Here is a 24,866-nt window from a genome sequence, read left to right as displayed (position 1 = left end):
CTGTCTTCCTGCTGAAAGCCCTTGCATTTCTTCTGGACATGTAAATCAGTAGGGATTGTTTATGGAGGAAACATCCTCAAGTGAAGATAAAGGGGCTTAGGACCTCACATAGGCTGTGGGGTACGAACAGCATCTTCTCCTTGTGTGTACACTCCAATCTAATGCAGATACACGTGGTGGAAACAGCCTAATTTCTGAATGGTTAGAAAGCTGAACATCAGCATGTTGTAGTGATTTGCAAAGATTGGTAGATCTCAAAAACTTACAAACTCCCGACTGACAGAATTAGCACAAATCCTCCTCCCGCCTGCGCTGGCACGATCTGTGGACTTGGTTTCAAGCCTGTGACTATTGGCACACTTCAAAGCATGCCTGCAGTCTAATTTAGCTTACATCTCAACGTGATTTCATGGAAGTGGAGTGGAGTTAATGTCTGGCTTCCATCAGTCATGTGAGGAGGGGGAGGTGTCGAATGGGGCCAACCTCGCATGGTTTTCGGGCTGCGCTGTCCAGTTTTACACATTGCTTTTGGCAGAGGATGTTAGCACAGGAGTAAACAGGTAATTTTTGAGATGATTGATGTTATAAAGTAAGGACATGAATTCTGGGTTTATTCACTTTTGCTGCTTAAGGCTATTGATAGATTGGAAATAAAATTTGCAGTCAGGGTCATGTAAATTAACTCTAGCAGTGATAGCAAAATACCTGGCTATTTTATTGAAAATCAGCAGTCATTTCAGTACCTGCAGACTTTCTTCCATGTAATCTGTAAAATAACTTGCAGAAGTGCCTTGATTCAGTAGAACATGAGCATATGATTTTAATTTTCAATAATTATTTTAATATGATCAGCCTCCAGGCATTCTAGGCGAGAGCTTAACTTTAGGCATGTGCTTAAGCCCATTGTTGTGCTGTGTTTGCCCTGATTTCACTCACTGCAAGTCTTAAACCTGATCTCACTCTCCTTTCCATTGAACACAGAGGGATGAGGGAGGTGTAAAACTCAGCAAAATTAAAATTCCATCCTGGAGACACACATCTTGGAAGTGACCACAGGCCTTTGCTGTCTGTTTCCTAATTATGTATGAAAATTAACCATTGACATGGTTTTGTGAGTTGCCAGTGGATGATCTATAACACCCACGGATTCTTTCATAATTCAATATCTTGTACTGTTAAATGGCTCTGCCTTCACCATCTTCAGGCATCAGCATGTTGGACCTTCCTGGGTCTGAGCACTTGCTTTCATACTCTGAATGTCAATTTTATGCAAAATTGGAATATTTTGTTTAAAAATTGCGACTGTGTTTGTGTACTATGCAAACAATTGTTTTCCCAGAATATCACTGAAGTTCAAGGGGAAAAATAAATTACATTAAATAATCCTTATTTACTGCTGACTGTGGCATACATTTCCTCTGTAATGCACTAATTGGCTACATTTTGTGCTTTGCAAAACAAAATGAAACCCAAACAAAAAAACAAAACAAAACAAAAAAAAGGAGAAGGGATTAAATATATACTTTTTAGGTTAAAATATTTGTAAAAACCAACTTTATCTCAGAAATATTCCGAGACACATAAAATAGAAGAAAATTAAATGAGTCTTTACTCACAAAATGTACTACATCCCGCAATACTAGATTCAATTAATTTAATAAAATATAATATACATATAGATTCTGCACATTGTATTGCTTTTACCTAAGCAGAACATATGCTTAAGTAAGCGTGATATAGGTTAACCACTCTTTTAACCAGCTGGTTCTTTAATCTTTCTTTGGAAATTTTTTACCCAGTGCCATTTTGGAGTAGAGAGTTTTTAATTTTTTTTTTTCTATTACATGAAAGGAAGAAGACATTTGGCACCAACAGAAAAGTAACTCAGGGGTCCATTTCGGTTTGATCAAAGGAAAAGCTAGGAAGTGTCAACAAGTCTTTCTTTGGGGTAGGAGATGTTGACATACTGTCTGGAAGCAGTGAATCCCCTATATCCATGGAATCCTTGGACTCACAGGATGGAGCACGCCTCCTCAAGCAAACGTCTCCACTGGCAGGTGAGATGCTGTGGGGTCCTCTAGGTACCAAACTCTGCCCGTCAGGTGGATCTATAGATATACAGGGAGGGCTCAGTTTCTTCTTCTGTCGTGTACCTTGCAAGCATTCCATTTCACTGACCACCTGACTTATAAAGCCAGAGGAGCTGGATGTGGAATGGTGCTGAGGGCTGTTTTCTATGGAACAAATCTCTATTGAATGTCTCCTTTGATCATCTAACCAGGAGGGTGGCTTTTTTAGCAGACCCTGGGTGTCTACACTGTGGTATTTCTTCAGGTCCTTCAGTACCACGCTGCCGGTATTGCCCACGTTCCTCTTAGGTGTGAGAGGCTGACCCTCCGAACAGGCACTCGAGGCTGTGCAAGTTTCTGAAGTGAAAGGCTCTGAGGAGCTGTTGATTTCAGATACTTCTTGGTCCATTGAATCTTCAGGGGTCTCCTGATACGAGTCTGCACAAGCACAGGATGCTGGTGCCTGCTTTGAAATATTATACTGATTGTGGGAATGCTGCTGCGTGTGGACGCTTGCCCGACTCCAGGCAGCCAACTCATTCACTTCCGAGGGCATCAGAGCCACTGGTGACTCCTCCTTGGGCACAGTGGGAGCATTTGGGTCAGAGAGTTCACTCACCTCAGTGTGGAGATTCTCCTTGCTATCCAGAGAGTCGTTCCTTATAGCCATCTGTACCAGAGTGCAGAGGGGTTGGGGAGGAGAGGAGTTGCCAGGTGAGAGAGACAGACCAAACAAAGGTTAGTACAGGCAAGGCACAGCATTTACAGGGCACTCAGCTCTGAGATCCCTCAGCACAGACCCACTGATCCATCAGCACACACCCACAGACCCAACACAACAACCTGTGTTGTGGGTTCTACCAATTCCCATTGTCAGGGATCTGTGGGTGTGTGTCTCCTTCACTCTTCCTAAATGGTTGACCTTTAGCTTTCTCCTCTAAGGATGGAGGGCTGCCCCCACCCAAACTTACTCACGTTCTTGTTATGCAAAGGATGAAGGTCTACAGCAAAGCCCTCGATAATTTCAGCAGCCCAGGTGTGAGCAGGAGAGAAAGATGTGCAAGTGAGCCTGTGTGTTCCCTTCTCTAGCTCAGGTGATGCTGAGGACCTGGAATGGGATCCTCAGAGCCAGTAACACCAGAGCAACCCCACTGTGTGCCAACATCAAGGCAACAGCCTGTCCCTGGCTTTGGTCCCTAGGCTGGAGCCAGGACTCTGCACCATCTTATGGCAGGAGCTGGAAACACTGGAGTCCAAAGCTGGACTAATAATAATCCATAATTATTTCAATTCATTCTGATGCTTAAGTTCAGGCTTCCTGAGGGACATTTTGCCTTGGCTGTCTGGAGCCTTATGCAGCATCAGTGCCCGCTGGCAGAGGGAACCTTGGGCATATTTTGAAGGGTTTGCCTTTTCATTTGTCAAAAGGCCTTGTCAAAAAGGCTTTATAAATCAGCCACATTAACTGGCCCTTAAAGGCAGAGTATCCATTTGAGAACACTTGTAATTGATCTTAAAGACAAAAATCTTCACAGGAAAATTTGGAAAAAATGCATACACCTGGTCCCAGTAATTTAGAAAACTGCAAGGAGATGAAATGATGAAATGATGAAATGATGAAATTCCTCATGCTAAGGAATACTTTTGTGACAAATCACCCTAAAATCATCATAAGCTTTTATAAATATTGTCCCACAAGGATCATTTGAGCCAAATGATCTCTATCCAGCAAAGCTCTCATCAGCTGCAGTGTGTCCATGTGTGCACAAAAACACCATAGTCTATTGTAGCATCTGCACATTGCACTCCCTTTGTCAATGGGGACAGCTCAGAGAATATTTAATATGGCAAACAATTTCATCCAAAGTGCTGACGAACCCTTTCTAGTTAAAATTTCACAGCATAATGCTGGCAATTAATCAGTCAGGAGTGAAGTTATTCTAGTCTCCTCAGCACCAGTAGTTTTAATGAGTATTTGGGAGAAAAAATCATGTTCATATCCTGAAAAGAGACACAGACCACACAGAAGTCGAATACAGAAGCAAAAAGTAATTGTTGTCATTACTTTTGCTTGCACACCAACCTGTGTTGCACACCACGACAGTATTAGTCACCACCAGCTCTTTCTTTCTCTATGATACAGGCATCTGTGGTTGTTGTTAGTAGCAATAGTACAAATGTTTTACTGGTTTTAATGGTTTGTTTGAAAAATAAAAGGACCCTCTGCCATCTCAGAGGGGTGTACACCTGTAGCAGCCACATCTTGGTGTGGGCTACACCTTTGATACACAGTCCTGGAACTACAAAATCAATATAAGTTTAATTTCAGGTAGAATTCCTCTGGAGAAAAGCCTTTGTGCCATGCACTGCCAAGGAGTGCAATCCTCAGCAGGAATGTTCTCCCAAAGCATCCGATCCACTCATCTTCCTCTGCGAGTGCATCGCTAATTGTCAAACACTCCGGAGTCTAAACTGGACGTTACTGTGGGGGCTGTGCTTGCTCAACAGCACTCTGGAGGGAAAGGGAGGTTAAACACACAGGATTTAATGCTCAGGGAAAGTGCAAGGACCAGGTATGTGATGGACAAGGTTTATCTGGTTTGGATTCAGGAGAGGAGAGGGCGTGGGGGGAAGTTCGGGAAAGGGAAAGGGAAAGGGAAAGGGAAAGGGAAAGGGAAAGGGAAAGGGAAAGGGAAAAAGAAAAAAAAGCCAAATCAGAATTGCATGCAGTATATGTAAAGATAAGGATAAATGGGTACTGAAAACCAAACTGCTTTGCCAGTTTAGGCTATTTGATGTGCCAGTGAGATACTAGTGGTAGCAATAAAAAGGAGTCAAGCAGAGAACACTTGTGCAAGCAGAAGTGCTGGGGCTGTAAAGGGAATTTTGCCTCTTAAAGGACCAAGTTTCCTGGTGTCTGGCCATCTAGAATGCAATTAATAACAACAGCAATATCACCAGAACAACCTCACTGCTCCCATTAGCCAGACTGGGAGCTCCTTGCTGCTCAGGAGCCTGCCCAAGGCAGCCCCTCATGGGTTTGCCCGTGGACTATATCTGCTCACTGCCACAAAACTCTTTGCTCTCTGATCTGTCACTCCAAGGGCATGTTCATGTCCCTGAATGAGCAAGGAGAGGGAGGAAAGGAGGCCAATAAATTGACTTAATAATATGAAAAGGTCTTCAAAAAGAAGCCGTCAAAGATGTGAACAAAATTAGACTGGAGAAGATGGCTAACATGGTAATTTATGCCAGCTAGGTTGCTTCAAAAGGATGGGTCTGTTATTCATCAGAAAGCAAGAGAGAGTGGTTATGAACTGGAATCATGACATCAATTAGTTTCCCCATTAGTGGTGATTGGGATAGCTGGCCAACCCCATGCAAATGAAGACATGTAAGGAATTTCTTATGTCAATTTAGTATTACAGACTAATATAATTGTTAACCTTGGTACTTCACATCCATTTTTAGAGCTTAATGAATCAACTGTCTAATTTGTCAATGTTGATTAAAAGATTAAAGAAATGAGAATATTTTTATACAGGAAATAAATTGCTTTTGAAAAAATAGAACTGATCCCCTTTGTGTATATAAAATCAGGCATGGAAATACTGAATAAAGCAGAGGTTTTGAATCAGATGTGCTTCTGGTCCCGGTTCAGCTGCACAATCATTGAAATGTGCTTAAAACTGTGAGAGTGAAGCACAAGTTTAAGTATTTTACTAAAAAAAGATAAGTCTAAACTTATGCTTCCAATCAACCAGACTGGAATCTTTGATTAGATCCCTTAGATCTTTGATTGAATCAGGATTTAAATCAATGCCAGGCAAAAACCAGAGATAAAACTGGCTGCAAAATAAAACATGTTCTGCTGTGCATAAAGTCAAACTTTTTAAAAACTCACAGTTTATGGAAAAATATTTTAATTTTCAATTCTCACTGTAAAACCAGTATACTTCTCATGATGGTTTTGCGCATGAGATAACCAATTTCCATGAAACACTTCTCTTTTGGAAAACCAGAGGAGTTAGAGATGAGGTGGCCTGGGATGGAGCCTGTAATTCTTGTGTCCTTTCAAGCACCAAAAAAATCTCAGCAGTTAAGAATGAGTTCCTCAACCCCAACGAGCCCCTGGGGAGCATTTGGCTGCATTTATGAGGAGGATTAAAAAAAATAAAGTGCTAACAATGTGGAGAACATTTAGGCATGTTGCCAAAGGACATGATACTCATCATGCATGTTCTTAGGAGACTCCTGGATGCCTTTCAGATCAAAAACCACCAACCATTTTGTTATTGCTGTAGGAGAATTACAGTTCTCTGGAGGTTTCTCTGTGAATCCCTCCTTGAATTTAAAGCACGGTTAACCAAGAAATGCATCAATATAAAAGCCCAGCAGGTTTATGATCATAACTCTGCTTACCTGTCTGCGGAGCAGCCTTTCAGCAGAAGGGGAGTGTACCTGCTGGGAGATCCGGGGCTTGCTCTCCCCCACCAAATGGTTGGGAGCTCGTGCAGGGTGGAAATGGTCCTTTGGGATTTGCAGGAGGGAGCTGGTGTCTGCCGGCTGCGACTGCACCGACGCCTTTGAACCTTGCAAGGGGGAGAGGAGGCAGAAATGGGACACGGTCATCCAAGGCTTGTGTCCCAACCTCAGTGACCTCCCAGGGGAAACTGCTCTGCTGCATCTTGGATCACACAGGCACAGCAAAACCACTGAATTCAGCAACTGCCTCTCCAGAACTGGGGAAAAAAATTCCCATCTACTAATAAATTACTCCAGCATTGTCTATTATTTCATTTTTCTTGGCATTTTCCCCTGGTGCAACTGGGACTAGCTCCTGTTGAGAACAGAAGACAAGGAACTACAAGTTCATCTGAACTGGCAATTCCTGCATCTTTGCTTTTGGGCCAATAACTACGCAGGCAGCCTCACTTCTGAGCACTGCAAACATCTGATTTTAAAAGGCTCTAGAAGGTGTCTCCATGCCTGAGCCTGCATGGAGACCAACTGCTGGGATTTCCAAACCAGCATGCATACACTGGAAATGAAGTGAAAGGGAAGAGCACCTGGCAGCTCTCAAGGCTGGTTTTACAAAGCCTCCCAGAAGAAGGAAACATCCTCTCCAGCCTCTTCGTGACCCTTTGTGGTTGCTGGCCACTACTTCTAAAAGGTTTGAAACTCTGTGTGCTCCCCTCACACACAGGCTCAATGTTTTTCAAAACAATTCATTTAATCTGGACCGCATCCCAGAGAATCTCATTTGTCCTGGAATCTTTCCCAGAGCAACAGCCCCATTACCAAGGAGTATTCAAACAAATGCCTCCTGCAAGTGCCAGTGTTTCTGACAACAAAACCTTCTCAGCTTGAAATATTATGGTTTGGTTGTGGTGATTTATTAGAGGCGCCTGGCACCTCTTCCTGTCTTCACTGCACTCTACAATATTACAAATATTACAAACTGTAAACAGGTGGCAGTGACTTCCCCCACCCTGAAAAGCAGTGACATTGCAGGTGCCAGAGGACACTGATACGCCAGAATCTGGAGACCTTACCCACCTCCCAGCACTCTGGCCTGCTTAAGATGATTGGAATTTCACCAGCAGGAGAAAAACAGAGAAGGTTTAATTGCTTAATGTGGTTATAAGACATCAGCTTTACCTCTCCAAAGTATTTCTGCCACATTTCAGTGGAACAGCTGTTCCTGTGGATATACGAGGGTGCAATGCCTGTCCCCAGAAAGCTGGGGCTGTCAGATAGGGCTGTTCAGGTTCTCCAAACTGAAACTGGGAAGTGAAATTTTGAAAAAGAAGGGAATAATAAATTACCTAGTCCCTTACTGATGTAGTTTTTGTTCAAGACAGTGCAAATACATCCCAATTAAGGGTCAACAATGAAGCACTGGAAATTCCCTCTCCAGCAAACATTTTGTGTGGTCAGGGATTTCTTGACTGTTACAGAGACCCATAAATTCTAGCTCAACTGAAGGTAATGGGAGATTTGCTATTAGTTTCAATGGGATTTTAGCTGCACCATTAGCATTATGTGCAAACAGGTTCTTCAAAACACCACTCTTGACCTTGAAGATTGTGTATTGTGGCAGAGATTTCTCACAACACCAGATTCATTTTCCTTCCTTGTGCCCATTTTTTTTTTGCTTCTGTTCAACAGTCGCTATTCATCCAAATTCTTATTACTATGCAAATTTCAACATCTTATTTCTAATCTGTTCAAATCTCCTTCCATTCTGAACATTGCTGAAATTATGTTTTGCTTAGAGGCTTTCAAATGGCAATGCTTGTAAAAACTTCCCTGTCTTATTGGTGACAAATTTCTGAAATGATGGCATGTACAGACAAATTAAAGGTGGCTCCATTCACTTGCCAGCCCCAAGTAACCCCTGCCAGGCAGCAGAACTGGGGGCAGAGGGACAAGCCCTGAGAGGCAGCTGCAAGCACAGGGACAGAGGTGCAGGCAGGGAGAGCCCTCCCTGTACCTAAGAATATCTCTGAATTTAGCTGCAAGATGTATATCCCAACCATGCACACTGGGAAAAACAATTCCACACTCTCTCATTTTCCCATTTATCTCACACCAACATGTCTCTCAATTCATATTTATGTTCATTTTACAGGCATTTAGAGACACCTTCTTCCCATCTTTCATAGATGTTCCCAGACAGAGCTTCTGAACTGCTGCAAAACACAGACAGGAGGAAATATTTCTCTACTGGGATTTTTCCTCTGGGGCCCGGTGGGACAGATGGAGCCAGGCTGTAGGGACTGTAACCTTAGGGAACCAGGCAGGAGACAACCAGTGCTGAGCCAGGCCACTGTCACGTTGCCAAACAATTCTGAGGAACAGAGTTGCCTTAAGCAGGGCTTTGTAAACCATGGAGGGTCTTTGCAAGTTGTGGAGGGTCTTTCCACAGGTCTAGACACACGACTGGAAACCCGTGGCGATTTTCCTGCTGAAGAGCTTGGGAAACCACAACTCTTGCTTATTGGCAAACCCTACTCTTGTGGCAGCTGGGAGATGGGTGTGTACCTGACTGGGACTTGTGGTGCGCCGGTCTCCTGTCGCCCAGGGAGGCAGGGCTGGGGCTGGAGCAGGGCGGCTGGAACATGTAGCTGTCGTTGGGCAGCGAGTGCGTGCGTCCCACCGAGGGCTTCCTCACGCTCAGCAGGTCCTTGCTGGGAGACAGGGCCAGCGCGTCGTCCTTGGAGCGGAGATCGGCCTGAGGGGAAGGAAAACGTGAGGAAGGCAGGAGTGGGAGGGAGGGGAAGAGGAGAAGCGCCCGGAAACGCGCGCGACAGCCATTGCAACCGGGATGGCGGGATGGGCATGCACGGATGGATCTACCAGGGAATCATCCCCCTCGCCGGGGTTGGCAATAAACTCGCACACAATGGATCGCACAAACAGGAAGCCACAACGTAGCAATAAACCATGACTATTTCAGAGATGTGCAATGAAGGCATCATGCCTCAAGGCCAGCAAAGGTCACGCGCTTGGCAGAACTTTGACTCTCCCTAGGTGCCCTCATCAGCAAGGCAAAGGTGAGGTAGTTTCCTCTTCTGACAATAAAAGAAAGAAAAACAAACAAAAGAACCCCAACTCAAATGCAAAAACTAGTTTATAAAAAATACTTTCTCTTCTGGCTCACAGCACAATTTTATTGGATTTTCTTCTCACATAATGAATAACTAAACCTATTTTATTGAAAAGGATATCCAAACCTACTGCTTCAGGGTGAAAGCCATTCTCTAATTAGAAGGGATCTAATGCAAGCAAGGGTTATTGTGTGTATGTTGACTGTGGAATTTTTACAGCCAAAGAGACTCTTGGAATGGGCAGCCCCAGAGGCAATATTGAGTGGATTCAGGTCTGATTTCATAAGAAAATATCTCCATCCCAGAAATGTTCTTGGGTGTTATTGTCTTGGAAAGTATTAGCAAAAATGGAAGCAAAGTCATCTTCCCAGTGTATTTCTAATGAAACAATTATTTAATTGTTAAAGTATCTCAAGTGAAAAACACAGGAATATGTTTGTGTCACTGTAGTCTAGTAGAGTATTTGGCTGATCGTTTTGGGAAAACTTTAGATCTTATTTTCTGAAAAATTTTTCCTTCACTCAGTGCATTACAGGTTTTGTGGAACCAACACAGATTTTTTTTATCCCAATTTTATTCTTCAGTCATAAAAACAAAATTTCATTATGGCATTTATTTGCACAAGAAACAGGATGAGATTAAAAGAATTTGCAAAACGGGAAAAAAAAAAGAGGAACAAAAAAGAAGAAAAGACAGGGAAGAGAATAAAGAAAAGGAGATCACTATTCCAAATTTAATGAACAAAACAGGTCTGCACTGCCACACAGCATTTGTTTCAGTCCTTGGGAAACTGCTGATTTGGAGCTTGGACACAGATTAGATAAGGGAGTCTGCAATCTCCTGATACATCTCAGGGAAGGAGAGCAAAACCTGTGCTGGTAAAGCTGAGAGTTTGGATTTGGGAATCTCTCATCCCTCCCTGCCTTCCCCTTCTACCCACTTCATGCTGTTTTGCTGTCATACTACTGAGCTAAAAGCAGAAAAAGTAGCCTGAAACCTGAGATCTCAAACTCAGACCTGAACATGAGATCTTGGATTTGAGACCCCATCCAAATCCAACCTTCAGTGAACTTCTAGGTTTGTTGACCGGATCCAATATGGGTTATTTCCACTTTTGGATCATCTTGGGGGAAATTCCATGAGTGAAATTCATGAAAACCATTGAAAATGGCTGTAAAATTATCTTCCCAGGTCAGGCTACATACAGAGCAGTGGGAGCACATGACTTTTTGGTTCAGAGGTACTTTTGAAAAACATCTTGTTTTGGCTTGACTGAAAATCAAATTGAAGTTTTCCTTGAACCAAAAAAAAACCCAAAAAACAAACCAAAAAACAATACAAAACCAAAAACCAAAACCAACCAAACAAACAAAAAATCCACAAACCAGATAATTTTCAACTAAAGCCACATCTAAATGAAGTGTAAAAATATTGCAATTAGAAGAGATTTCAATGAAAACTTGCAGTTTTTCAGGGGTTTGGACAACTGTTGCCACCAAATACTTTTTTGGTATTGATAAAAATTCACAAAACCCTTTGTTCAATACAGTTTTGCTTTTTTTTTTTGGAGAAAAAAACATCTTTCCTGGCTGTACCTTTTAGACTTCGCAGTGCTGTCAAACAAAGTTGTCTAATCTGACTGAAAACTAGGAGGATTTCTCCTCTGTCCAACTCTCCATACTAATTTTGAAACAAAAAGCATTGTACAAGAAGTAAAACGGAGCTTACAAAATCTTTTGCATAGGATGCCATGAAGCATGATGGGAAATATTGCCACGGTTTAAAAGATTTTTCTCAAATAAGTGCTAATTAGGATGACAGTCAACTAAAATGGCATAAAATTTATGAACAACACAAACATCCAAAGGTAGGTACATGAACGACAACAAAGAAAACAAGAATGATCTAAAAATTTGGGAAAGGGGTTATGTCTGTTTTACAGCAGAAAAAAAGCACTTGACTGCTACACAGCTAAAAATGTCTAATGTTTCAAAGAGGAGATGGTGAAGGCAGGGTTCAAAATACTGGTTATGTCAGTCAAAAAAACACTGAATAGTCTTTTTTTTTTTTTTTTTTATTCAGCATAATGACTACTAGAAAGAATTTGCAAAAGTATCATGTTGGAGAGATCCCCATTTGATATTTGTAAAAGAAACAGTCTGGCACCAATCATGCAAAAAGCCTTGTGTTGCCTGTGTTCATAATGACAAAAATCCACTCCAAACAGAAGTGTTGGGACTGACCCTTCAGCAGAGGACATGGGTCATTAGATCACGGGTGTCTCTTCAGGCAGTATCACTGATTTGTTTCAGATGGGGAGGAAATTTCAACCCTGATGCTTTCCAAAGCCTTTTTTTTTTTTTACTACTAATTTTACTTGTAGAAAACAAAGTGTTCATACATAAGACACCAAAAGAAAAATGGAAATAACCACTCATTCCTTGCAAGGAGCCAAGATTGTGGAGAAAAGTGACAAAACCCAGGACCTAATAGCATTAAGGCCAGCATCCTGTTCAGGGAAGAGGTTGCTGCTGTTTGGGAAGGGGCTGGAACTGGAAATGCCAATGGCAGGTGCAGAGAGATGGGAGCAGTATTTCGAACCCTGTGCACATCAGACCACACAGCGACCAGTGTATGTACATTGCTTTCCAGAGCATTAAGTAAGTGTGTTTTAATGTCATCAGGAAAAGAGTCATCCATCAGAGCTAAGGACCAGGACTTTTCAGAGAGAATATCTGACGTCAGAGATAGAGCCTCCATCTCAGCTAGAGGGATCTAAAGGGAGAAATGATTAAACATAAGAAACCAGGACACAAATATTTTGGAAAAGAAAACTAAAAAAAAAGAAAAAAAATTATCATAATCGAAATACTTCTAGACACTAAAGCAATATCCCTGCAGTGGGAGAAACTACATCATACACATTGTTACCAGGGACAGAACATTAAAGAAATTAAATATAATGAAGAAATTAAAAAAGGAGCGGGACATTCATACTCCAGTGCTTACCAAGGAACTGGGAGGGAGTTTAAAACCATACACTAATGCTGGCATTGTATTTTGCTGTTCTTCTGTCTATATGAGGAAGCAAAAGTAACACTGCTCTCATAATGGAGCGATTCCTCCTCTTGGCTGTGATAAATACAAGTGGTTTCAAGATCTGATTTCTCTGAAGTTGTTCCCCCAGTAATCATCCTGGTTTCTAAGATAAACTTGTTTAGTCTCTAAAGATTCCCCAACAACTAATCCATTTTTTCAGGTGGGGCATGGAGTGTGCCTAGGGAGGCTGCAGGGACCACCCCCAAGAGGCAGGTGGGACCATAATTCACTTCCTCTTGGTTAAAAGGGCACAGAGAGAAACTTAAAACTTTATTTTGGTCAGCAAACACCTTCCTGGTGGTTTCAGCTCATTTTGGCTGGCTAGGGAGCCTCCAGTGACACCAACAACTGACCTACTAAAACAGCCAGCTGCATTTTTCAGCCCTCAGATGCCCCTCGGGCCTGGCCCCAGCTTTCTGCTCTGGCACTGAGAAATCCTGACTTGGGAATCGGCTCTACACAGCCACACTCCTGTTTTCATGCATCTTGCATGAATGGATCCCCACTGAAGACATTCAAGCAATCTATAAATGTCCTCATCAAATCATTGATGAAGCTCTCTCCCTAGACAAAGAAGTCTTTTTATACAAAATGTGAAAATGTCACTTCAGATTTTGGAGGAAAAAGAGGGGGGAAAGGGGACCAGCAGCATCTCCCCCAGAGCAGCAGCTCTGCTGCCAGGCACTGTAAGAGGGGGTGTGTGCCCTGCAGCAGGCTCCATCCTCCCCAAATCCCCTGCCTGGATACAGTGCTCACGATAGCAGGGATGGCATTTCATCAGGTAACCTCCAAACCCAGCTCACGCTCACAGGGGCTGCCTGCTCTAGGCAAGTCCCAGGTGCTTCCTTTTCAGTTCTCACTGTGCTTTTTTTTTTTTTTTTTTTTTTTTTTTTGCCATTCTCTTTGCTTGAAAAGTCTTCCAGTAGCAATAAGTCTTCCAAGAGAAAACAGAGAGGCCCAGATCTCTTGCATTGAAGTTGTCAAAGGACTCGGTTTTCTCACTCTTAGAAATGGCAGCCGCGGGACGGAACAAACCCAGCGATGAGTGAGCCTGGAGAGGCTCAAAATTCAGCTGAGATAAGTAAGAGGGTTGGACTCCTCTCATCTAACCTCGGCTTTGATATCTCTTCTAGCACACTTATCTGCTGGCAATGGATGAGAGAGATGATTTGGAGCCCCTGAGTGAATAAGATGCTCCCCTAAAAGGCATCACTGTGAAGGCTGCCAGGCTAAGGACAGGAATCCCTAGGAGGAACCCCCCCACCAGAGCCAGGGAAAAGCTGTGCAGGAGCGTGCTGGGCTCCAGCAGCTCCTGCCTGCTGGAGCTGCCTTGCTGGGAGTTGCTATTAATCAGGTTGCTTTCAGCAAGTCTCAGCACTGCTCTAAATTCCTGAATTGCCTGAGAACATGACAAATGGTGCGAACAGAAAAGCCAAAATGTAAACGAAACATCACCCCACTTCAGCCTTCCCAAACCCAAAATTGAGTTTGAAGCCGTCAAAACATTTTCTTGGAAAGATCCAACTGAGTTAGACCAGTTTTAATTATTGATGGGGGTGGGGGGCGGGTGGGGGGAAGCTTAAATTTTAAAAGAAAAAGCCATTGCAAACTGGAATGCTATATTTTTTCATTACAGTAATGTCAAAACAAATCCATTTTTTTGCTGCTGCAGCACTTTCTGGTGAAAAATGTTGTGACAAAAAATTTTTAACCAGCTCTCACTGAGTTTCCAACTGACCCTCTGTCTTCCCTGCCAAAGCTACTGTCTCCATTCCTCTGGCAATTATTAGAGACAACCACTTCCTATAGCTTAACAGACTCTAGGATGCAATATGGAGCAATCAGAGGGAGACATGTAATCCTGCTATATAAAGATCTGCAGTAGGATTTCATTTTACCTAAGCTTGTTCCTTTCCTCTAATGAACCATCAAAAGTTGGGTAATTTAGAGTGTCACTGAGCTCATAAACAAGCACACTGATTTAACGAGAAGATTTCTGCTATTTTTAGCCAGGGAGGGGAAAGGGGGTAAAATAGATCAAGAAATATGAAATTTGCTCAATTCCAACTGCAGCAGAAAATAGGTGTGCTTGAATTATTATTATGGTCACTGCTGTGTTTTTAGGGAAAATATTTGCTCTAAAGAATAACGCACTTTAAAAAGTAGGTATTTTATTCTAGGAAGTAAATGGACTAATTTTAAACAAGCACTGTCTGCTTGAGAAAGCACTGGAGCACACAGTTACTTCTGTGCATCATTAAGGGCTGCCTCCCCTCCTAAAGTCACTAGATCAGAGATGAGGATCTTGTTTGCAGTGACCCATTTGCAAGAAGCCTCTTTAGGAAAACCCTTCAAAAGTGGATTTTCATGCAGTACAAGTAGGCACAGAACAGAGATCATTTGATGAACCCCAGCAGCTCAGGCTCTGCTCTGAGAAAACCTCACCCTGCAGGCTCTGCAGACATGCCCTGACATTGCTGTGGAGCCCTGCTTAGGAGCAGGAGGCCAAATATAACAACCTCACTGAAGGATGGAGATGGAATTTTGTACATTTCCCCTCTAACACCTATGAACTGTAAATCCCAAGGAAAAACTTCTTACTGTGTTGGCAAGGGAAAGTCCGAGCATGTTTTCTTTCTCTTGCATTGATATACAACATCATCTACTCCCACAGAAAAAGCCAAAGTGACTTATGCTTCCAAATTCCTGTGACTGCATTACATAAAGAACTTTAACTTGCTATTAAAGGTCTCAGTCAAATTGAGATTGGATGGAGACTTTGCAGGAAATTAGGAATATTAACCTGGTTCTCAGAGTTGTAATATTCGGGAGCTGGGAGGGCATAATGATGGCACACAGAGCCTGACAGGTTGTCCATCAGCTTCAGCTCTCCTTCCAGAGATTCCTGGATCAGCAGTGATATGGTATCAAACAAGTGTCTTTCCTAGGAAGGGTGGTGTACAGCATGCAGAGAGAGAGAGCAAGCCAAAAAGAGAGGAGGAAAAGGCAAGGGACAGAGACAGAGAGAAAAAAAGGACAGCATATCAAACCAAATGAACAAAATGAGGGAAAACAAAAGAAGGGGGGGAAAAAAAGGTGGAAACATTCAAGGAGAACAGCAGCAACAGGAACAATGGGACAGGAGAAAAGGAGAGAGAACAGTGCAGTAATATCACGGTGAGCAGAGACAGCTTTCCCAGACATTACAAGAGATGGAGCGATGGCAGCTGCCCCGAGACCATGGCTGCTCCCCCCCAGGGCCCTCCTTGGGGACAATCTCCCTCTCAGCAAACATGACCAGTCATTTCTAGGGGCTGAGCAGAATTTTTCCATTGCTGCTGTCAACTTCAACAGGACACTACTTGCTGCAAGACTTCTACACACATGGTCCACACTTTTGAGCTGCAGGACCTAATACTTGACACCTAAATCCATATCCAGATGGCACAAAAATTAAAATGACATGACTGAAGAGAGGCTCAGTGTCCTGTCCATGGAAACTGCAGCTGAGCAGGATGGACATGTGTCAGGTCACTAATTCATGTGCCAGACATGGGCTGAGGCACCCCTGCTGATGTCAAACCAGCTGGCCACAGCACTGGGGTTGTCCAGAGTAGGGTCTGGCTTTTGCAGGCAGCAGGGGAGGGATTTCAGGGTCCACCTTCCATGTAGGGAATGCCCAATGCATACAATGAGATGAGGACCAGCACTACAGTCAACAGCACACAGTGCAAAAATCCCAGGAAAGAGGCAAGCAAAAGAGCATGCTGTCCTTGCAGGGTTGTGTCCTGGCTATTGTATTCCTCTGCTATCAAGCTCACGCATCAGATTTATCCTGAAGATTTTGGTTGGGAAAATAAATAGTCAGAATAAGATCTCCTGGAGGTTTTTGAGGCTTCTATCTGAGGGAAAGAGCAAGAAACACACTCTGAAGGTTATGACCAGAATAAACCCTTTCCCAGGCAGCCTTTAGAGAGGGCAGGTTTAACAGACTGCAGAGTGAGGGCATCATTATGACTGATTTGTCTCTCAGTTTTGCCATTTCTCTTTTTCGCCGGTTTCAGTCCTGGTGCAGGACAACACAGCTGAGGACATGCCAGTACTCTGCTCCACACATACAGCACCAGTTGGGATGTATTGGTTCTTCCTAGAGGATGTAGTAAATCTGGATTTCCCCACAGGACCCTGAACTCCTTTTTCCTGAGCCAAAGAGCAGCTTTGGATTCCACCTCAGACATCAGAGATTCTAATGGCACCAGAAATTTCCAGTAGCTTAGGAACTGAAACAAAGATTAAGCGGGGATTTACTCTCTTTCGCTCTTGGACTAAAAATCATAAATGAGTTTTTCATGCATTAGAATATGCATTAGTCCACCCCAGGCTGTGGCCAAGACATGCTGTTGTGAAATCATGATGTAATAAAAGTTAATGAGGTCTGCATAGAGTTTAACCCAATTTGCAATCAGCTAAGACTAAAAAAAGGCTGGACTCTACTTTCTGAGTAATTTTAGCTCAGTGACCTCCCAGATAACTTGTCTGGGGTTTGAGCTCGCCTCTCATTCCTCAAACTGAGTCTTCATCCAAAAACTGTGCTTTAGGGAGACATGGTGTAGCTTGTAGCACACAAATGTGTGTGGCTTCCACATTACAGCCATTCTTCTGCTAGTGGGAGTTCTGCCACCAGCTCTGGTGAGCTCAGGTTTGAGTCTCCTCTGGATTATTCTATTGTTAAAAGAATCTTTTCTTACAAACCTGACTGTGGGGATGGATTTTAAATTGAGGTTGCACAAAACAAATTTAATACTGAAGCAAAGATTAGCCTAGTTTTATTCCTCTTTTATGCTGTGGTTCATGGTTTGTATTAGAAAAGCAAACACATTAAACTCATGATTTTGCTATCACAAAGGACCAGTCGAAACACTGAATTAGAGTAATTTTGGAGATACCTCTGAACTCTGTGGCTTGAGCTGAACTCCAGAGTAAATTGCAAAACTCTCTCCCTCCAAACAGATGCATCAAGGTGGTCTGGAGACCTGCCTGGGGTCTCTTCCCTGCAGCACTGGCTCCCAAACCACACAAGAATCAGCAGCAGACAGCAGGGAATACAAGCTCAGGACATCTGGTGCACACCTCTTTCACTACCAGCTCGTGCAAATCTTCCCCCAACAAAAGTGCAGGTCAAGCCCTCCTCACCCTGCAGCAGAGATCCTCACCATATGATAAGCTAGTGAGAGCTGAGAATCCCCCTTGATTTGCATGGGATTGGCAAATCCGCGGGGGCTCTCGGGTCTCTCTCCACTGGTGGTGCCTGTCCACACAAAGATGTCCGAGGGGCCGTGCTGGCCAGGGCTGATGGTCTTCATCTCCATCTCCAGTTCTGCTTCCAGCTCTGCCTCCTCCTTGGCCTCCTTGTTGCTCTCCTCCAGGTGCTTCATGAGCACCGCGATCACCACGTTGACCAGGACAAACTGGGCTGTCAGCACGAAGGAGACGAAGTAGATGGGGGAAATGACGGTGTTGTAACAGGTGGACTCCTGGTCACAGTCACGCAGCGTGTCCTGGGAACAGCGGGGGAATGATCACAGACTCAACCAGGCTGGAAAAGACCTTGGAGATCGTCAAGTGCAACCTATCACCTAACACCAACTTATCAACCAAACCGTGACACTAAGAGATGTGAAGAGATTGCAGCATGAACCACGGTCTGCAACGGGTTCTCCTTTCATGAAAAAACTGAGATTTGGCAAATTTCATGTCTAGAACAGCATTACACTTGCTGACAAAACCTTAACGCTTACCTTCATTATCCCATTCCAGTTGTCTCCTGTGGATACTCGGAAGAGGGTCAGGAAGGCCATCCCAAAGTTCCTGAATGTGGCGTGCCGTCCTAGCCCCTCGCAAGGGTGTGTGTCATCACACTCTGTGAGACAACCACAGCTGTCAGACCCCCCACTCCAACACCATTCCCACCCCTCCCACTGGCACGGGAAGTCTCACCGAGGTCTCCAAACAGCTCCACTCCAAGAGCTGCAAATATGAAAAACAACAACATGAAGAGAAGGCCCAGATTCCCCACCTGAAAAGAGAAAAAGAAATGGGGGGAAAAAACACAAAAAAAAAAGAACATTCATTGATTTTTTTTTTTTTTTTTTTTTTGTTCCAGACCTGTTTCTTGCTGTATTCTTTAATCCAAAACTTAAATTGCTTCAGGGCAAAAATGACCTCAATGTGAGGACTGTATCTCAGTGCTTCGGGAGGAAAATCTGATTCTCTAATGACAGCAAAGATAAAATTATTAGCATTCCTCTGCAATAGGAAATGAGCTGTGGGCCAGAGGAGCTCTGGTTTGTTATGGCAGTGGGTTACCTGCGGTAGTGCTTGCATCACGGTGTCCAGGAGGGCCCTCATCCCCACAGCCATCTTCAGCAACTTCAGCACTGTGGAAAACGCATTTGCAGCATGGTAAAGTCAGCATTAGCAGAGAGGCACAAACTCAGTCCCTCTCCCAGGAGCCCAGGAAGAGAAACGTGAAATCTTGGCAAGTGTTCTCCATTAGCTGCTACAGTCCTTGGCCTTTTTGCATCACTCCTTGTTGCCTGGATACTATCAAAATCCCATGAATAGCAGCATCACCTACTCTGAGACTTGGAGGAAGCGTTATCACTCTGCCAGGCTCTTCCTTCCCCACTTTATCTGTATTGGACTCATCTCCTTCCTCCGGTTATCATGAGCAGTTCCTTCCCCAGCCCTGGGGCTACTTTCCCACTTCCATAGGCTACCCACTTTCACACATGATTCACTGAGGAATGATTTACACATCTCTTCCAGAAGGTTGCATTTCCAATTGGAAGCTGCATGTATTTTTAATTCTGAAAGGGATCCAATGCACAGAAAACCCACTTTTTCCCCCTCTTGAGACACAGCAGCATTTAATTTCTCCTCCAGTTCTTTCTCTGCGTAGATGAGGGCTGTAATCAAAACAATTCCTCCTCAGAGCACAATACCCTTCAGGAGGGCCTGGAAGTACTTCATTAAGAGCCTAAGCACTCACATTTTACATCTTCATCATTTGGCCCTGACACCTCCCTGTTTTGAAAAATCAACTTCAATCCCTGAAGAAGTTGGCTCACTGACTTGGGAACGTGTCTGAGGGGACAGATGGATAGAGTGTGACAAGCCATGCTTTGTCACCAAGTGGTGTGATGTAAAGCCTCATGGGAATTTAAATTTATTAGATGCTCATCTTTTAAAGCTGATGTACTCAAGCTTGTGTTCTCTAATCCCTGTTAGAGATGACTTTGATTTGACTGGAGCAATTTTCCCAGGTACATCTCTGAGAGTTACTGCCACCAGCTACTTCTCCTTAATTTCTAAGCTCTCAGCCTTCAAGATCTCTTAAGGCAGAAACACATGGTCAGTTGGCTCAGCTTTTTGGCTCCTTGCAAGTATTTTCCCCCATTGTTCTTTCATTTGTTTACAGCCTGTTGATGCCAGAACTATGCACATTATGATGAGGATGTGCCCCAGGACTGTTTCTCAATGCTTAACTCTCTCCTGATGCCAACCATGTACCTCAAGCACAAGTCAGTTCTGCTTTATCCCTCTCACCTCGGGCAATCCTGAGAACCCTCATGATCCGGATAATCGTGGGGTTAATTGGTAGTGAAGCATTCACCTCGATCTCTTCCAAAGTGATACCCATGATAGACAGCAGCACAATTGCCAGATCTAATTGGTTCCATCTGGAGACAACACAAAGTGAAGTTGAAAATCTACTAAGAAGCTGGCAATGGGAGGCAGCTTGTTTCACACGAATTCCAGTCATTTCAATGGTTTGAGAACTCAAATGAATCTGCAGTATTTTTCTGAGGGTATTATACAAAAGCAGTGATGTTATGAAATCATTGTAACTAATGCATCTCATTAGAAAACCAGCCAATTCCAAAGATATCCTTGACTGAGGGGAAAGAGGAACAAAAGCTGGGAAATTTTTTACCCAGAGACTCCAAACCTCAGGAGAGATACTGTGTTGTCTGTCTAGCCACTTCTAGACATGGCACTTGTGGACCTCAATGTAAGATCTTCCCCAGAGAGAACAGGACCCCATGTACAGTCCTTAGAAAAAATTTGTGTTGGTGAAAGAAAGGCCCCAAGGATTTGTGCCAGGCTGGAGAGAGTGGTAATTCCAGCATGGACACACAAAATGTGGGGACAGGGATGGAGCCATGCACTGTATGCTGAAGGGCTCATGTGAAGCCCTACTTAGTGCCCTACTTTTGTTATTAACATTGATGAAGGCAAAAATGGGAGAAAGATCGACCAAGGACATAAAATTTGTGCTTGTGAGCTAAGAGAGTGAAAATCTAGATAAAGACACAATGCCATCCACTGCTCCTCATCTGCATTTAAGAGAGGTCCTTTCTTTCTTTCATGTTCATTCAGGGATAGATTCTTTCTCTTGACATACATTTTGTCACTTCAACAGGTTTGTTTGATTATATGGACATGCAACGGGCATGAGAAGAGAACTGGCTGCTTGGTGGAGCTCTGTCCCTGCTTCATCTGCTCCCAAGGGCCAAAATGATGCAATCACACTCTTTGGCCTGCACAATCCATCCTCCAGCTTACATCCCATGTCTCCACCTACCCAGCCTTCAACCAGTCACTCCAAAAAGCCTTCATACATATCAGACTCACAGTATGGGCCAGAGCATGGGATTCAGGACATGGAAAGTGAGCAGTTCTCCACAGAGCCTGCTGCTGACCTCGTGATCACAATGGATCTTTTGTTACCTGTCTTGGAAGAAGCGGCGAAACCCAAAGGCAATAAGCTTGAAAACAGATTCCATGACAAAGATAACGGTGAAGATGTAATTGCAAATCTTCAGGGCTTCGTCAAGAACCTGGGATGTGGACACAGGACTGGGGTTAGATGTTAGTTCTGCAAAGGCACTTTGCTGCCTCCAAACCTGACTTTTGTGTCTTCACTTACCCATTACAGTTAAAAGTCTTCAAACATGGGCTCTCTCTGATGAAAAATGTCCCAGGGAAAAGTCCCAGGGATTCACAGAGTGCACTTGCTGCCTGGTGATAACATCTCAGGAGGGGCTGACACAAGGCACAGCTCACCCCCCTAGCAGCAGCACAGCCCCAGCTGGGATTGCTGGGGTGGGCAGAAAGAGCTGCTGCATTTGCTGCTCTCAGCAGCACAAGACCTCTTGTGCTTCTGTCAGAGAGCTGAATTTCATCCCACTTCATTCATTTGTGCAAGTGCTGGCCAAATGGCTCCTTGGTGACAGCCTGCCATTACTCCTCACCTTGAGCTTTTGGCAAGGAGTGCAACAGAGGGATGACATGCCAGGGGAAACAAGTACCTTGCATTTTCCTCTGCCCCCCTTCCCTCTGCAGAAGTCAGCCTGGTCTTTAATCCAAGTGCATCCTGGCTGGGACAACTCTTGCACAGTCAGGCATTAAGCTACATCAGAAGTGATTTCATCCCCAAAAGCCTCACTCATGAAGGAACACTGTGGTAGCAGCATCCTTCATGGCCTCTTAAGTAATGTGCATTGGATTTCTCCCTGCTGGCAAACAGGATGGTAATAACAATGTCCAGGGCAGTGTTAGGGAACAGAGGAGATGAGCCCACAGACCAACATTTACTGAACCCCGAGTGGGAGAAATCATAGCAGGAGTTTAAGTCGTGTACTCTGCCTCTGTGCTACAGTTTAGCTTCAAGCATCCATGGACAAAAATCACCTCATCTGACCAAGAAGCACAAGCCCAGCTGCCTAAGGAAGCTGGCTCTGAGCAAGCCTCCCTGCCACACAGCAGGGCACTTGGGCTCTGCAGCAAATGAGCACATTCAGCTGGCAGAAGCAGATTTTGCTCAGCAGCTCTTTACTCAAACCACCTCTCTGCACACTGCTGCATTCCCTCCTCTCCAGGAGCTGCAGCATCTCCATCTGGGGTCTCATCCCCAGGGCATCCTGCTGTATCCAAAAACCAACTCCTTTCAGCACCAGGAAAACACTAGCTTGGATATAAATCTCCTTGGTACATTTAGCCTTCAAATATCTTCAGGATCCCAGCCAGAGGGATTTCCACGCCCCAGTTCAGCAGGACTCAAGCATGTGTGTGACTCTGACCATGCTGTCATCCCAGCATAACCCAAGCTTGCAGTTACCAGCCAGATGCTGCATACCAGAGGCTTAGAGACAAAATATTATTTTTCTAAAGAAAAGGAAAAACAAAAGCCTGCCCAACATTTCTATAATACAAGAGAAACTGTAGCTGCAAAGTGACTGTGGTAAGACACATGCTCTAGAATGACTCCAGCCCAGGCTCCTTCACCAACAACCTTTTTCATCATCTAATGACTGAACCATGCAATGAGCCTTCCAGAGTATTTAAAGGTGACCTGGACAGAAAAAATAAATTGGGCTTGCTCCCTTTCACTTTTGGCTGACTACAGACTGGAGAATATTTTCCCCTGCCCCTGTTGTTTGTATGTTTTAGTTGTTTGGTGTTTTTTTAATATTAAGTATTCATGTCCTGTCTAATTTTAAAGAATATTTCCTCCTATTGTGTGTTATATTTATTAATTCTGAAAATTGCTAATAGAAGTAAGTACAAGTTATGTGGCAAAGGCAGCTATTTCCATTTCATACTTACACACAAAATACTTGACATCTCAGGACGGGCTCTTTTTATTTTCACAGTATGACAAAGACCCAGGAATTAAGCACACTAATATATTAAAATGCATTTTAAAGACCAGCATGGAATCCAATTCCTGTGAAAACTAGGTCCTATGGGACATGGGATTTAGAAGAAATTTTGCAAAAAAAAAACCCAAAAACATTTCCCAAATTCTATTATTCTTACTTTTTCTCTTTTTTTTTTTTTTTTTTTTTTTGGGTGGAGGGGGTGGGGGAGAGAGGGTGGGTGTAAAACCTAAGTAAAATGGAAGATATCAATGATGATCAAATCTAGCAAAGCAAGCAAACCCACTCCCAGTCTCATTTTCAAAGCAGTCAGCTTGCACTTAAATAGAAGGGAGAGGTGCAATGGGATCCTTGTAGCAAAAGCCCTGGAGTGAGCTGGGAGGCAGCTGCAGGATGGCTGCAAAGGTGGACATCTGACAGCAAACCTGCCTTTCCCCTGCCCACCAGCACATCCCAGCACAGCCCTGCCTGTACCTTTGGCTGCTGGTAGTGCTCCATGGCCATGGTGATGACGTTGAGGCCGATGACGCCGGTGATGAACAGGTCCAGGTAGTGGCTGGTGCACATCTGGTGAATCAGGAGGCGGAAGCGGGAGTAATCCGAGTAGTAGGGCTTACACTGAGCTTCTGCAGCGGGGAGGAGAGCGAGAGGCAAATCAAGGGATTTCTCTGCATCTTTCTCAAGCCAATGCACCCTCACTCTCCAGCTCTAGAGATGATCAATTCAATACCAATCACAGCATCATACTGTCTTTTTTATTTCCTTTCTTCCTTGCTGGCATGTTACCTGCTTTAATACACAGCAGGGCTCTCATCATCTTATATCCATTAAATATTTTCAGTGGGACATGCTCTATACTCAGCCTTGTGGCATCAGGGATGAGGTGAGCTGGGACTAGTGTGCTGCTAAAAATAATTTTTCTCTGTAGGGAAATATAAGTTTAATCTAAATTAAAATAACAATTTTTGTAACTGTTGCTCATACAAGTCCCCAGAGCATCAGAAAACCCAATTAATGGTCAGATGCTGGGGACATATTTTACTAACAATTGCCTAAAAACACAGGCCATTGAGTTTGTGGTGGTCTTTGAAAGAGAAAGACTGCAAACATATTATGTTCTTTGCAATAAACTGTAGAGACAGCAGAATTCAACACCTTGGGTATCAGAAAAATGGTCCATAAAAATACCAAGGAAAACTGATCAATGAGCCTTAGTGATCAGAAAATAACGATCCTCCATTTAGACAAGATTATCAAAACACAAATTTCACTGTCCAACTGAGTCCCATATTTGGCTGCCTGGGGGATGACACACGGACTTTAGACCCCAAATGTTCCTAGAGATAAACTCATTTACTCAC

The 24,866-nt window shown here is 43.7% G+C and overlaps 1 protein-coding gene across 4 annotated transcripts in view; it reads right to left on the bottom strand.

The window, feature by feature from the left end:
- Positions 1-1,639: 1,639 nt before the first annotated feature.
- The window catches only part of CACNA1G (calcium voltage-gated channel subunit alpha1 G), a 143,113-nt gene continuing 119,886 nt past the window's right edge, over positions 1,640-24,866 (bottom strand). For 3 of the 4 annotated variants that reach the window (XM_077787361.1, XM_077787363.1, XM_077787362.1), the window contains 10 exons: positions 23,980-24,131; positions 21,575-21,684; positions 20,390-20,523; positions 19,148-19,218; positions 18,779-18,857; positions 18,580-18,701; positions 17,995-18,339; positions 9,117-9,306; positions 6,492-6,661; positions 1,640-2,739 (listed from right to left, as the gene is read on the bottom strand). In XM_077787361.1, coding sequence (XP_077643487.1) covers positions 1,885-2,739; positions 6,492-6,661; positions 9,117-9,306; positions 17,995-18,339; positions 18,580-18,701; positions 18,779-18,857; positions 19,148-19,218; positions 20,390-20,523; positions 21,575-21,684; positions 23,980-24,131 — 2,228 coding nt within the window. In that variant the 3' untranslated portion in view covers positions 1,640-1,884. Of the gene's footprint in view, positions 2,740-6,491; positions 6,662-9,116; positions 9,307-15,584; positions 15,728-17,994; positions 18,340-18,579; positions 18,702-18,778; positions 18,858-19,147; positions 19,219-20,389; positions 20,524-21,574; positions 21,685-23,979; positions 24,132-24,866 lie in introns of all 4 variants that reach the window. The other variant, XM_077787364.1, reaches the window with a different exon arrangement.

The sequence above is a fragment of the Lonchura striata genome, chromosome 19 (genome assembly GCF_046129695.1).
Source record: "Lonchura striata isolate bLonStr1 chromosome 19, bLonStr1.mat, whole genome shotgun sequence".
NCBI lineage: Eukaryota > Metazoa > Chordata > Aves > Passeriformes > Estrildidae > Lonchura > Lonchura striata.
The sequence above is the reverse complement of the archived record's forward strand: the minus strand, read 5'-3'. Positions and strand labels throughout refer to the sequence as shown.